The sequence below is a fragment of the Cherax quadricarinatus genome, unplaced genomic scaffold (assembly GCF_038502225.1).
Source record: "Cherax quadricarinatus isolate ZL_2023a unplaced genomic scaffold, ASM3850222v1 Contig208, whole genome shotgun sequence".
Lineage (NCBI taxonomy): Eukaryota > Metazoa > Arthropoda > Malacostraca > Decapoda > Parastacidae > Cherax > Cherax quadricarinatus.
In genome coordinates this window covers 42,067-56,525 of record NW_027195234.1, presented here as the reverse complement: position 1 = coordinate 56,525, position 14,459 = coordinate 42,067, and the positions used below count along the sequence as shown (strand labels likewise).

At 44.3% G+C, this 14,459-nt stretch overlaps 1 protein-coding gene across 1 annotated transcript; it reads right to left on the bottom strand.

Moving 5' to 3' along the window:
* Positions 1-477: 477 nt before the first annotated feature.
* LOC128705383 (zinc finger MYM-type protein 1-like) lies at positions 478-1,868 on the bottom strand. Its single transcript, XM_070080188.1, is given in 2 exon segments — positions 478-1,295; positions 1,298-1,868. Coding segments are annotated over 2 exon segments (1,389 nt in total).
* Between the last annotated feature and the right edge of the window lie 12,591 nt (positions 1,869-14,459).

Sequence of the window (14,459 nt, the reverse complement as noted above, 5' to 3'; positions counted from 1 at the left end):
GAGTTCATTATGAAAACGATCAATGCACTCCAACATCGCCATCTTGTTTTCTTCCTGTAGAGTGAGTCCGGAATCTCTTGCCTGCTCCCCTTCCATCCTTTTCTTTAACCTGATTCTTCTCTCTGTTGGAAATCCATACTTCTCACATTTCGAAAGTGCTGTTGTATTAAACTTTCCACTATGCAATCTCGCCCTTCATTCAAAAATAATCGTAGTGCGTCTAACGTCACCACCACTTTGTCAAGAGTTAAATTCTTAGTCTGCAAGTACTGCTGTCAAGCTGAACCTCCCGAAGTATGTCACACCAGAAATACAGATAACACACAAATGTGAAATCACACACAACAGGGAGAAACCCTCCACCCGGAGAGCCCAAGAAAGAAGACAGAAGAAAGAAGATGAACGACACCCCCCACCCGGGGGCCACCGCCGGGTCACCATCTGGAGAAGACCCGGACCGGAAGTATCGGCAAATCCCTAATGAATGAATGAAGCAGGGAGAAGACCTTGTGCTGCTCCTCTTGTATCCAAATATTCCCGTGGATCGCAAAGAGCTTCAATCACTGCCACAAATTTCTCGAAAGATTCAGCTACTGGTTTCACTGCATTGTAATGAGAACTCCATCTTGTTGATAATCTTTCCAAAGAGACTACAGTATGGTCCATTAATACATCCCATCGATGGGTGGAGGAGGCAAAGAATGTATACGCTGACTCAAGACTACCAACAAATTTTACACATGATGAATTCTCGGCAAAAGAATGCTGACCACACAAGTTCAATGAATGGTCCACACAACCACTGAAAATTGCCTTCTTGTTCTTTTCTTTAAGAATGGCTTGTACACCTCCATGGACCCCAGCCATGGTGGCAGCATTGTCATATCCCTGAGCAAGGCACAGCATGAAGTCCAGTCCATCACTTTCCAGCTTTCTCAGGATATCAGAACTGATATCAGCAGCTTTTTTGCCATTCAAAGGAAAAAAAACAAGAAAAACTTCCTTCACTTGAACTCTTCCATCCTCCATTTGCCAGTACCTGATAACTTCTGACATTTGGTCAGTGTGTGTCACATCTGGTGTACTGTCAAACATAACGCTGTAGTATACAGCTCTTTTGATATCAGTAACGAGTTTCTCTTTGACTCGATTTGCCAGAACACTTAAAAACTCATTTTGAGTTGATGGCGAGAGATACGAAACTGATGACCTGTGTTCACTTGAGCTGCACTTCAGTCTCATTAGGTGCTCTTTTATCAGAGGATCATACTTAGCTATTAATTCAACCATCTCAAGAAGTTTCCTCTATTTGATGAGAATTCGTCCTCCCTGTGTCCGCGAAATGCTAAGTTCTGTTTAGCCAGAAACAGTGTAATCTCGAGCAGCCTGTACAATATTTCCTTCCACCTTTTCTTCTGGATTTTCATTGAAACAATTATTTCTGCATGAATGGTTTTGTTCACCCTTAAACCGGTTGCCATGGTTTTCCAATTCTCGAGGCAACGTAGGTGTTCATCAGAAGTTTCATGATTGTGTACTTTTGGGTTCAGCTTCCACCATATTTGATACCCAGTCACAAACTTTGATGTTATACTTGTAACACTAGAGGTAAACAATCTACAGCAGTAACAGTATAATTTCCCACTGACTGGCGAGTATACCATCCATGATCGCAAAACTTTCTCACAATTCTGCATCTGTTTGTAGAACCATTCTTTAGAAAGCTGACGCTCATCGCCTTTTGCATTTTTTCTCTTTGTATCACGAAAAGGGCCATCCTTGTTCTGATAAACATAACTACCTCTTTTGATGATTTCAATCCTGGAATAGTCTGGAAATGGAATTTTCGAAGAAGAAACGTCACACATCGATGCTAACTCTCGCAGACTCTTATTCCCTTCATTACTCTCGCTTATATTATAATTGTCGGAGTCAGAATCGACATCAGTGTTATCAGTAAGATAACACTGAGATACTGAACCATAGACTCAGCCATTTTTCGCATTAGCTGAACTTTTTAATTTTTTGCCTGCCATTGTTGACATCCAGGAGGCCTCTTCGATTTATACATTCCATCAGGCATGATATTATATCAATGATCTGAAAAAAGAATGCCAGGTTCACCGTTTTGGTTCTACTGAATATTCGGTAATTTTTAATGGTGACAAAGAAATAAATGGTGCCAATTTTATTATCCTACTGAGGATGAAATGAAGTTAGGAAAGGAAATAAGTGGGTTAAGTTCAGATGAAATTAAGACTTACCATTAATAACTGTTGTTTCATGATTGCATTAATTTTTTCAATAGAACCTAATTTGGATATTTAACTCAGACTCTAACCAGAATGAGAGCAAAGCAGAAAAAATTATGCCTACTTTCCAATTAATTGGAAAAAATAATCATAATGGTCATTATGGATGTAATACTAATGTTTACCATATTATTTGGTAAGACTCCTGGCCCTATAGGCTTTACTCCACAAGAATTGGTAACAAGGCATGGTTAAAATGGATATCAATAAATAACAAAAAGGCACAATACCGTGACTGGAGCAATACACAAATAACCCGCACACAGGAGAGAGGAGCTCACGACGACGTTTCAGTCCGACTTCGACCATTTACAAAGTCTCACTAACAGAAAGCACGAACGAACGAACGTTAACAGAAAGCAGAGGGAAAGGTAGTATACATAGGCCAACAGACAGGGACGGGACAAGAGAGGTAGTAGGAAAAGAGGAAGAGAGGTAGTCGTAGAGGTAGTAGTAGTATAGTGGAGCGAGTCAAATACTAAGAAAGAGGAGCACTGCAAGGGAGCTAGGGGCCCACAAGGGAGCTAGGGGCCCACAAGGGAGCTAGGGGCCCACAAGGGAGCTAGGGGCCCACAAAAGGCAGGAACAAAAACACAGAGGAAGTGGGGGAAATAATAATGGACCAAATACCCAAGGCAGAAGAAAGAAAACCCAAAGGAGAAAGAGAAAAGGAGAAGGAGGAAAAAAGAAACAGGTTAAGTCAGGGGTGTTCTGAAGTGTGGAGCATTTTACAATGTAATGGGAAAGGAAGGCATCTACAGAGACGAAGCCAGGACTAAGATTCATACAAAGAAAGGTAGGTAAGACACATAGGCAACAGATAGTTCCAGACTATGGAACAGAACATCTCCAGGCTGAGGGACTGACAACCTCAAATCTACGACTTCAAGGGTGATGGACTGATTACATAGTCTACACATCTCTACTACTCCTGCCTAATTTCTGTACTCTACTGAAGAACTGAAGAAGCCTACTGTGTAGGTAAAACGTTTCTGAATAAAGTTACCTAACTGTTACCTATGTGTCTTACCTACCAACCTGTCGGTATTGTATACCATTTTGATATTCACTCATACAAGGAAAGTTGTGTATGTAGATGACATCTTTGTTCTTTGTCCTGAAGACTCTAGGCACTGAATGGCTTCATCTGGGATCGTCACGACGAACGACAACAAGGAAGGTAAGAATATTGTTGTTGTTGGGGATAGCCAGGTTAGATACATGGATAGGGCATTCTGCTTGAAGGACAGGAGTAGGAGACAAAGGGTATGCTTTCCTGGGGCTGGGATGGAGGACATTGTTAGCCGGCTTGACAACATCATGAACGGTAATGGGATCAATCCTATTATTTGCCTCAGTGCTGGAGGCAATGATGTAGGCAAGCGTAGAAGTGAGGATTTAGTTAGAAAGTTCAGGACAGCTATAGACATGATTAGGAAGAAGGGGGGGCGCCCTGTTATATGTGGCATTTTGCCAAGAAGAGGTGTTGGTAATGAATGGTTGTCCAGAGCAATTGGTATTAATTGTTGGCTGGATAAACACTGTAAGGATAATGCAGTACCATTCATTGACAACTGGGACAACTTCTATGGCCGAAATGACATGTATGCCAGGGATGGGGTTCACTTATCCAGGGCAGGTGTGGGTTTTCTTGCTAACTCAGTTGAGGGGGTTGTTAGGACTTTAAACTAGGATTAGTTAGAGGTATGGGTTTAGAAATGATTAATAATGAGTATGGATATATTGACTTATGCTCTGATATTAAGAATCTTAATAGTAACTGTCATGGAGTAACTCTGGGTAATGATAATTTCAGAAATTGTGTAAAAACAAAGATGAATAGGAAAAATGTGCAGAAGAAAAAACATATGATGGTATTTTATGCTAACAGTCGAAGTGCAAGAAATAAAATTGAATGAACAACGTTTGGTAGCATGTGCTGGGAACTTTGATATCATTGCATTAACTGAAATGTGGTATGATTTAAAGAGTCGGGATATGACTGCTGAGTGTAATATTCAGGGATTTAAGTTATTCAATGTGGATAGATGTAAAGGGAAGGGGGGAGGAGTTGCATTGTATGCTAGAGAAAATATTAATTGTTGCATAAAAACAGGTATAAAAATAGATGGAGCAGTAACAGAGTCTGTTTGGGTAGAGTTCGTGGAGGGTCAAGAAAAACTAATTCTAGGTGTAATATACCGACCTCCAGGCTTGGATCACGATAGAGGGAGACTTCTTTGGGACGAAATTGTTAGGGCTTCTGTACACAGTAACGTAGTCATAGTAGGGGACTTTAACTTTAGCCAAATTGACTGGAATTCTTTGACAGGTAATCTAGAGTCCAGTGACTTCATGGAAACAGTTCAGGACTGTTTTCTGAAACAGAGTGTAACTGAACCTACCAGGGGTAATAATTTGCTAGACCTAGTCTTGTCAAATAAGGAAACACTCGTGAATAATCTGGAGATCACTGAAGAGCTTGGCGCAAGTGATCACAAATCCATCACCTTTAGCATTAATTGGGAATGCAAGAATAATGATAATACAGTAAAAATCCCCGATTTTCGTTCTGCCGATTATAATGGACTTAGGGAACATCTGTCTAATCTTGATTGGGGTTATCTAGCTAATGATTTTATTGACGATAATCATACTTATGAATATGAAGGGATCTGCCCAGAGTATATACATTCCCCAGAGAGAAATTAGGTCTAATAATAACGATCCCAAATGGGTTAACAGGAGGCTAAAGCATCTATTAGGGGAGAAAAGGGGAATTTATAGGCGCATCAGAAGAGGAGAGGTTAACCTTACTGACCAATATGTTCAGCTTAAAAGCGAAGTAAAAAAAGCGATTAGAAAGGCTAAACGTGACTATGAAATTAGAGTTGCTAATGAATCAAAGACTAATCCAAAGGGGTTCTTTCAAGTGTATAGGACGAAGGTGAAGGAAAAAGTAGGACCTCTGAAATCTGGGAATGGACAGCTGACGGATAATGAACTGGAAATGTGTTCCTTATTTAATGACTATTTTTTGTCAGTTTTTACACAGGAAGATGTAAATGAGATTCCAGTAATTAACAATTATTTAGTTCCTGATGAATTCAAGTTAACTAATATTACTGTCACGAGGGACATGGTTATTAAACAGATAGACAAACTGAAACAAAATAAGTCCCCGGGACCCGATGAGTTGTTTTCAAGGGTACTTAAGGAATGCAAGATGGAGCTTAGTCAGCCATTAACGAGTGTATTCAATGCGTCCATCCTTACCAGTGTTGTGCCAGAGATGTGGAAGATGGCTAATGTGGTTCCTATATTCAAATCAGGGGATAAGTCCACTCCGTCAAATTACCGTCCTATAAGCCTGACATCTATAGTGGGCAAGTTATTAGAATCAATTATAGCTGACATTATCAGAAGTCACCTTGAAGAGCATAACTTGATAAATGAATCTCAGCATGGATTCACGAGAGGTCGTTCCTGCCTGACAAACTTACTGACGTTCTTCAATAGAACATTTGAGGCAGTTGACAGTGATAAGGAATATGATATTGTTTATTTGGATTTTAGTAAAGCCTTCGACAGAGTACCTCACAAGAGACTCTTAAGAAAAGTGGCAGCTCATGGTATAGGAGGTAAAGTTCTAGCATGGATTGAGGCATGGCTTACCAATAGAAAGCAGAGAGTGTAAGACACATATGCAACAGTTAGGTATCTTTATTATGAAACGTTTCGCCTACACAGTAGGCTTTTAGATTATGCTGCTCAGTTCAGTCAAGTACAGAAAAGTTGATAGAAGCAGAAGATACTTGAAGACGATGTAATCAGTCCATCACCCTTAAAGTTTTGAGGTGGTCAGTCCCTCAGTCTGGAGAAGAGCATTGTTCCATTGTATGAAACAGTTGTTGTTGTTAAAGATTCGCCGGTATTTTCCCGGCCCGGGCCCTTCCAAGTGGTGGCCCGGCACTGGCTCCCTGTCTAGGGAGTGTCTGAGACCTAAGTCTCCCATGGGAGGAGGCACAAGTACCCCCCTCATCTTGTAAGGTACATACTCGGGCTCTGGCACCAACCATGCCCTAGAAGGGCAATGCATGGTGTCGATCGTGCTAGCGCTGTGCTCTCCTGTGTGGAGTGTCGTGTGTTGGTGTTCATTTTCATTCATGTTGATTCGCAGGTCCTTCTGGCCCAGGTCTTCTCCAGATGGTGACCCGGCAGTGGCCCCCCGGGTGGGGGGTGACGATAATCATCTTTCTTCTTTCTTGGCCCTCCGGTTGGAGGATGTCGTCTTCTTCTATCTTGCGCTGACTTCCCCAAAGAGAAGCGCAGTCGGGCAGAGGCAGCAGTTACAGGGTTGATTGGAGCCACACCCCAGCTTTAGCGGACAGCAAAGTGCTGGGTGAGTGGTCATGGATAGTCGTGCTAGACGAGGGTACCGTCTTCAAGGTCCCTATTCTGAAGCATCCTGAATTTCCTCTTTGAGGTGTACTTGACTTCCACAAGGTGTTGGGTGTTGGCAGTGAGTAGTCTGGTCATGTCTGCAGTGGTGTATGTAGCAGTTTGGTCGTAGGTATACTTGACTGTTCCGTCCTGGAGGTGATGATGGATTTCTGAAGACAGCATTGTGTTCTTATACTCCTTGGTTGTGTAGAAGTATACACCCTTCAGATATCGGACTTGTTGTGGTGCAGCAGTGTCAGTGACAGTGGCACCGTGAGGTGCATCCGCAGTGTCTTGTGTTTTTGCTTTCTTGGCTGGTGGCTGAACTGGTGAAGGCGAGATTTCCGACTGGTCAGTTGCTCTAGCAGTGGATGAAAGCGGTAGTGGACTCTCATTGGTGGGTTTTGCCGACGTCTCAGAGGTCTCTGATTGGTCCATCTCTGTGTCTAGTGGAGGTTGTGACAGCGGTGGAGCAGCGGTGATGCTGGTAATATTTGCAGTAGATTTTAGGATCTCAGTGGAAGGTGGTGATGCAGGGAATGTGAGGCCAGGCATATTATTTAGTTTGAAAAGTTCATTGATGGTGGTGTTGAAGGAACCAGGCTCAGCTGCATTCTGTACATGAGCATACATAATGCAACAAAGAATCTTGGTGGAGTCGGCAGTAGGTGCTGGCAGGGAAGTGGTGGGAGCAGCTTGCGTGGCATGTAGTATCTTGGTAGTGTCTGCTTGAAGCTTGGCGATAGCAGAATATGTGGTTGCTTGTGGGTTGGGTTTCTTTTGTTGTTGTTGTTTCTTGAGTATGTCTCTTCTGGTAGGGCACCTGGCAGCAAGAGTATGGTGGTCATTCTTGCAGTTCAAGCATTTAGGTGGTGAAGCAGTAGTGCAATTCTTGAAGTCATGACCCTCACGGCCACAGGTGGAGCAGAACTTCTTGTCCTTGGTAGGACAATCATTTGTGGTGTGTAAGTATGAGTAACAATTATAGCACTGTGAGATATGTTGGAATTTCTCTGCTTCGATGAAGGCTGGGTTGATGTGGAAGTAGTGAATAGCCAGGCCCTCAGCGAGAGCTCTGGCTGCCATGTTGACGTCACTGAAGGTGACCTTCAGCATGGATGAAGCATTAGGTATTTTAGTAATGAAGTCCACCTTGGCCCAAGGGTTCTTTGCTTCGATAGATGACTTGATTTCTTCAGTGGCCTGTACAGTGATAAGGTTGTCGAGTCGCTTGAGGAACACAGTTCTCCTGGCCCTCAGTGCTGGGGAAGTCAAGACAAGAAATCCCTGGTCTCGTAGAGTGGTAGTAGCAGTGGTGGTAAGTAGTTTCTCAGCCTCTGTGTCGTCTGTACAGACGACAACAAAGGCCTCTTTGAGCGATAAAATCGCATTACATTTGACTTGCAGCCTGCCACTAACGACAGCTGCAAGTGCTAGTTTGGACGACTCATTGGTTGTGCCACTCGCTGGTTTGATCTTTACTCTGTTAGAGTAATGCATCGTGAGTAAGCAGTGCCTGGATGACTGATAAGCGATGTCTGATGTCTGCTCTCTAACATGTTGAAGTTGAAGTACGAACGAACGAACGAAAGTTCAGGTAAGATCCCAAATGGGATGAGCGGGGAAGACGGGACAGACGAAGAATAGTGCTGGAGAGGAGTGTTCTTAGTCGTAGAAATAGAGCCAGGGCTTAACCCAGCAGCAAAGGCGATCGTGGGACAGATATTGAAAAGAGAAATTCCGGTTCTTCTGTTGGGACTCCGGTGGGGTGAGCTGGGAGTAAGGGACTTGCGACGTTTAGAGCTAGAGAGGAGTGCAGAACTGAGTCATGTCTTAACCCAAAAAAGCTAAGGCGAACGTGGGTCAGAGAATGGTACCTGTCTTAGAAGGTACCTGTCAGCGGATCCAAGGTTATTTGTAAGTAGGGTTAGGAGCAGGATCATGCAAGGAGTAGAAAAGGTTGTGTTGGTTTGTGGGTCTGCGAATGTCTTCGTCAAGGAGAGAGGTCCAGTAGTCATGTCGTGTCTCAAGTTTGTCTATCTGTCTGTCACTGAGCCTCTTCCAGTACAGATTCAGCGCAGGGACGTCTAACTGGGCATGGAGAGACTCGCTTGTGGCGAAGTCCTCCCATCTGACATCAAGCACCCAGCGCAGCGCCTTGTTCTGGACACGCTGCAGTTTAAGTAAGTTTGTTTTTGCTGCAAGAGAGAGGGCTAGAGGAGAGTAAGTTATCAGAGGACGTATTAGGGATTTGTAGAGGTGTAGTTTGGTGCGTTGAGAGGCATGTTTCAGCTTGTAGAGGCCCGCAAGGGCCTTACTAGCTATTGCATGCCTTGAGTGAATGTGTCCGTGTAAACGAAGAAGGTAGTCAAGATTAACGCCAAGGACAGTGACAGATTGTGTGATAGGGAAGTAAGTGCGGGTGTCAGCTGTTCTGAGTTCGACAGGTAATGGAGGATCACGTTTCCTGTAGTTAAAATACGTAATGCTGGATTTTGCTGCATTGGTTTTGATCCTCCATTTTTGTTCCCAGATGGCTATCCTGTCAACCTCATTTTGTGTTTTGTGTGTGAGTGTATCTATATTGGCATGAGTGATAAGTTGTGTAATGTCGTCTGCATAGGCTAGTGTGATGGAGTTGTGGTATATAGGTGTTGGAATGTCGTTAGTGTATAAAATGTAGAGGGTAGGGGAAAGGACAGATCCCTGGGGTACTCCAGCATTTAGTGTGAAGTAGTCAGAGTAACAGCCTTGGAATTTGATTCTCATGGTACGGCCGTCTAGGAAGTTGCAGAGGAGTTTACGAGTATTGAGAGGCAGGTTGAAGTTAGTGCAGAGTTTGTACTTGAGCCCCTCGTGCCACACAGTGTCAAAAGCTTTTTCAACGTCTTTTGCAACCAGGGCTGTCCTGTTTCTTTGTTTTGTGTTTATGTGGATGTAGTTGAGAATGATGTTAATGGCATCCTGTGTGGATCTGTGTGTTCTGAAGCCAAACTGGCCATCTGAAAGTAGAGAATTATGTTCCAGGTATCTGCGAAGGCGATGATTAATGAGTTTTTCAAAGAGTTTTCCTAAAGTTTCGAGGAGGCTGATAGGGCGATAGTTTCTAGGGTCAGAGTGGTCTTTATTGGGTTTAGGAAGGAGGATAGCAGTAGCAGCTTTGAAGAGGGAAGGGAAGTATCCAGAGGCAAGGGAGGCATTGAGGAGGTTTGTGTAGGCAGTAATGATAGAGTCAGGAAGGTGTTTCAGGATAATATGGTTTAGGCCAGAGGCACCAGGAGCCTTTGGAGGAAGGTGTCTGAGGAGAGTTTTAATGTCTGTGTTGGTGAAAGGAGTGTCGAGTTCTTGGGAGGAGGTAAGAGTGTCTAGATGTATGTGGCTGTCTGGTGTTGTTTCTTGTGTGTGTGCAGTGTTCCAGTGTTCTATGTTCTGAATGTGTTGAATAACGTTAGGGTGAGGTGGGTGAGCGTGGAAGATGTTCTCCCAGATGTGTTTGAAGATGTTGGTAGCAGCCTGTGGGTCTGAGATGTGTGTGTTGTTGTGGGTGATGTGTTTGAATTTGTTGGTGGGAGTAGTGCCTCTGATTTTTTTGATAAAGTTCCAGAAGGCTTTAGTGTTTTTAACACGCTGCCTGTCCGCTTGTTGTATTAGTCGTGACCAGTGATTGTTGTGGTCTTGGTCTAGGCTGTGTAAAATGTTGTTTCTAAGGTAAGTGAGATCTAATCGGACTTGATTAAATCTATGTGTGTTGTAGAGGAAGCGGTTGTGGTAGCAGATAATTAGTCTTCTTGTTCTGAGTGACGGTTTGAAGGAATAACGAGTGGTGTGAGTTTTCTTTGGTATTGCGATGTTGGCTGCTTGTGTAATGGTGTCCTGGATGAGATCAAGTTGAGTATCGATGTCAGAGATAGGTTTGTTGTTGTAGTCATAGGTGAGGTTAATATTGTCTATGTGTTGTTTGAAAGCATCCCAGTCAGCGTTCTTGTAGGAGAATGAAGGTGTGGTTGGAATGAGGATAGGGTTGGAGGAGATGTGTAAGATGACTGGGATGTGATCAGAGCCTGTAATAGGGCCAGGTGAGATGTAATGTTGAAATAGAGAGCTGGCTCGGTTTGCCAGAATGATGTCTGGTTTGCCTTGGCCCGTGTGGTTGAAGAAGGTATTGAAGTCTGGGCCAAGATGAATTAGGTGTTTATGGTTTGTGAAGTTGAGTAATTGGTGACCAAGTTGGTTGTTACTGGTGTGATGAAAGGCAGTGTGTTTGGCATTCATGTCAGCTAGTAGGTAAGTTGGTGTGTTGGTGTAGTTGAAGACTAAGGAGAGGTCGTGTATGTTGAGAGTAGTGTTTGGGCGAGCATAGGTGGTGAAAAAGATAAAGGGGCCAAGGTGGGTGTGTATTCTGACCGCAAGACAGTGTTGGTGAATAAAAGGGATTGGGAGAAATTCATGTTTTATGTTGGAATTGACAAGGATGGCAACCCCATCGTGGGGATCATAGGGGGACTGTAGTGCAGTATAACCATAATGGCGGATACATTGAGGGGCTTTGAGGCAGGTACTGTTTAGCAAAACAATATCTGGCCTCTCTGCTTCAAGGAGCTCGGCCAGTAGGTGTCTAATTGTAAAGTAAGAACGTACGTTGAACTGAATCGCCTTAAACGTGATTTAATGGTTTCGTCTTAGCAAAGTTAATGTCGGGGGAGGAGTTTGGATTAAAGCCCGTGATAGTGGTGCCATCAGTGGATGTGTGTTTGTAGGTGCTACGGACCCGTTTCCTGGAGGGGGAGGAAGAGATGGATCTGTTTTTATGTTCTTTGGTCTGTCCGTTAGAAGTTGGGGTAGGTTTAGGTTTGAGTGGATTTTGTCTGGAGGAGGTGGAGTTGGACCTGGATGAGGTTTTGGTTGTGGTGGAGTGGGCGAAGGTGGATGCAGAGGAAGTGGAAGTTTTGGTAAGCTGTGAGGAAGTGGAAGCTTTGGAAGGGGATGAAGTGGGTAAGGAAGTGGGGGGAGGGGTGGTCGTAGCAGTAGCAGTAGGGGTGTTGGTGGGAGGTGTAGAAGTAGTGAAGAGAGGTAGTGGAGGAGGAGAGCTGGTGGGAGTAGGAAGTGGGGGGGTGGGAGAGAGGAAGGAGTGAGAGGTTGTAGGAGGCTTGGAAGAGAAGCAGGAAGGAGGGATAATTAAAGAGGGAAGATTGTTAGCAGACAAGATTAGGTTAAGGACATGTGAGTAGTCTGATTGGTAAGCTTGTGAGATTACCATCGCAGAGTGGGCAGCAGTGGCAAGTTGACAGTTAGTTTTGTAGTCTAGTGTGGGTGTAGAAGGAGAAGTGCTTGTAGTCTGTGTGTTGGTGTTTGATGTGTGTAGAGTAGAAGAGGTAGACCAAGTGCGTGGGGAGGCCCAGGCATTGGGGGTAGGGGAGGGAGGTGTGGAAGGGGAGGGAGGTAAGGAAGGGGAGGGAGGAGCAGGGAAGGGGTTGGGTAGGGAGGGAGGTTGGTTTGCTCTGAGGGAGGAGAGAATGTGCTTTCTAGAAGGGCAGGAATTTGCAACTGCAGTGTGTGACCCGCCGCAGTTAGAACATTTAAGGGGGAGGTTGCAAGTATTCCAGAAGTGGCCAGTTGCTGAACATCTGGAGCAGACTTGTGTAGATGTGCATGTGTTTTTGTCGTGGCCGAATTTGTAGCATTTAAGACATTGTGTGATTGGGTGGAAGTTCGGAGTGAAGAGAGCGTTTGGAGGAATGCGGATGGTCTTGGCAAAGATTCCTTGACTGAAGAGTGTAGAGGCGTCAGCAGGAGTAGAACAGCGTATTTTGAGAATGGTAGAGTTTTCTGGTCTGTAAATATCGTCAACAGAGACTTTGTTCTTAGTACTGATATCTTTTATTAAGTCTTCTTTGTCTGTGTCATAGGCTGTCAGGAGAGAGTAGTCTACGTGTTTAGCAATGACTGTGCTTTTGGCACGGTGCTCAGGAGTCCAAATAATGGTGAAGCCTGCGTTGAGAAGTTTTTGTCTGGTATCGCTTGAGGTGTACGCTTCGTAGGAATGTTTGTCAAGAAGGAGTTTGAAGCCTGAGTTGGTTTTGAAGACTTTAAGTTGAGGTGCACCAGTGATCTGATATAATAAATTTTCCGGACAGATAGTGGCATCAGGATTAGAAAATTTGAGGTTTAGCGAGAAGGAATTGGATTTAGTAGAAGCAGAGGCAGGTGTGGGAGGTTGGGGGAGAGTGGAAGGGGGGTGGGAGGTGGAAGGCAACGAAGGCATCGTCTAATTACGAAAAGATGTAATTGGAGGTGACAATCGGCCAAAAAGTGAGAGTACTCAGCTAGGCAAGTACGTGTAAGTAGACACACGTACTTGCCTGGCGCAGGACACTGAGGAGGTGAACTGTAGCTTGATGGAGCACTGTATATCCTGAGTGGTGGCGAGACTGGCTGTATGGCGTGCAGTCAACAGGCGAAGAGAATTCAGGCAGCAAGAGGCTTCCTGCCCTTCGGTCGGCAACCACCGACGCACCAATCCTGATGGTGGAGAGGAAGACGAAGGTCCAGCAAGCACTACTCAAAGCACTACTCAACACGGGATAATTTCGAGAGAGGCGAGATCGTCGATGTGTTAGGTAAGCACACGTCACCACTCGAGCTAAGTCGCTTGATCGCTTCTCACTGTGGTGTCGGTTTGTGGTTTGGTTATTGCAGCGTGTGTCGGTGAATTGGAGGTGTTCTTCAGAACTTTAGTTTTCTTCAGTATGATTTCTTTCCTGATTGGGCACTTAGCTGCAAGGGTATGATGATTACCCTTGCAGTTTAGACAAGTTGGTGCTGTAGTAATGGTGCAGGATCTGAAATCGTGTCCATCATTCCCACATTTTGAACAAAACTTCTTATTCTTGATGGGGCAGTCCTTGGTGGTGTGTTTATAGGAGTAGCAGGTCCAGCAGTGGGAGATGTATGTGAAACGTTCTTGTTCTATATGACTAGGGTGAATGTGGTAATATGAGATGGCCAGACCGTCAGAGAGAGCTTGGGCAGCCATGGAGATGTCTGAAAATGTAATCTTTAGCATAGATGAGGCGTTAGGGATCTTGTAGATGCTGTCTACCGAGGCCCAGGTGTTTTGTTCCTCAATAGATGTCTTCAGTGCTTCAGTAGAGAGAGAGGTGACCATATTGTCCAGTCTTTTCACAAAGACCGAACGTTTCGACTTCAAGAATGGAGACGGGGATAGAGTGAATTGTTGTGTTTGTAGGGTCCTGATTGAAGAGTCGTCCATAAGTTTTGATGCTTCCGTGTCGTCTGTGCAGACGACAATGAAGGAGTCCTTCAGAGAGTGGATTGCCGTAAATTTGACCTGCAGGCGGGTCTTAACGACAGTAGCTAAAGCTAACTTCGAGGAGTCATTTATTGCACCATTCACAGGCTTGATTTTCACACGATTCGACAGCATTGTGAAAAGGATGTGATGTTTGTAGAATATAAATTCTACAATCCGGCGGGGTCGAAGAGAGTCTTCTTGACTGTACTGACGATGTGTTCAGTCCATCAATCTTGAACAGAATAATAATGAAGTTGAAGTGACAGAATCGGGCCTTATATAGTGCCAGGAGGTGAGACGTAGGTTGATTTGGGAGGGCAGGTCCTTCTCAAACCCAGCCGTTCTCACTAATAGAGGTTGTCGAAGTAGATGGTCTGTACCAAGATACCCTT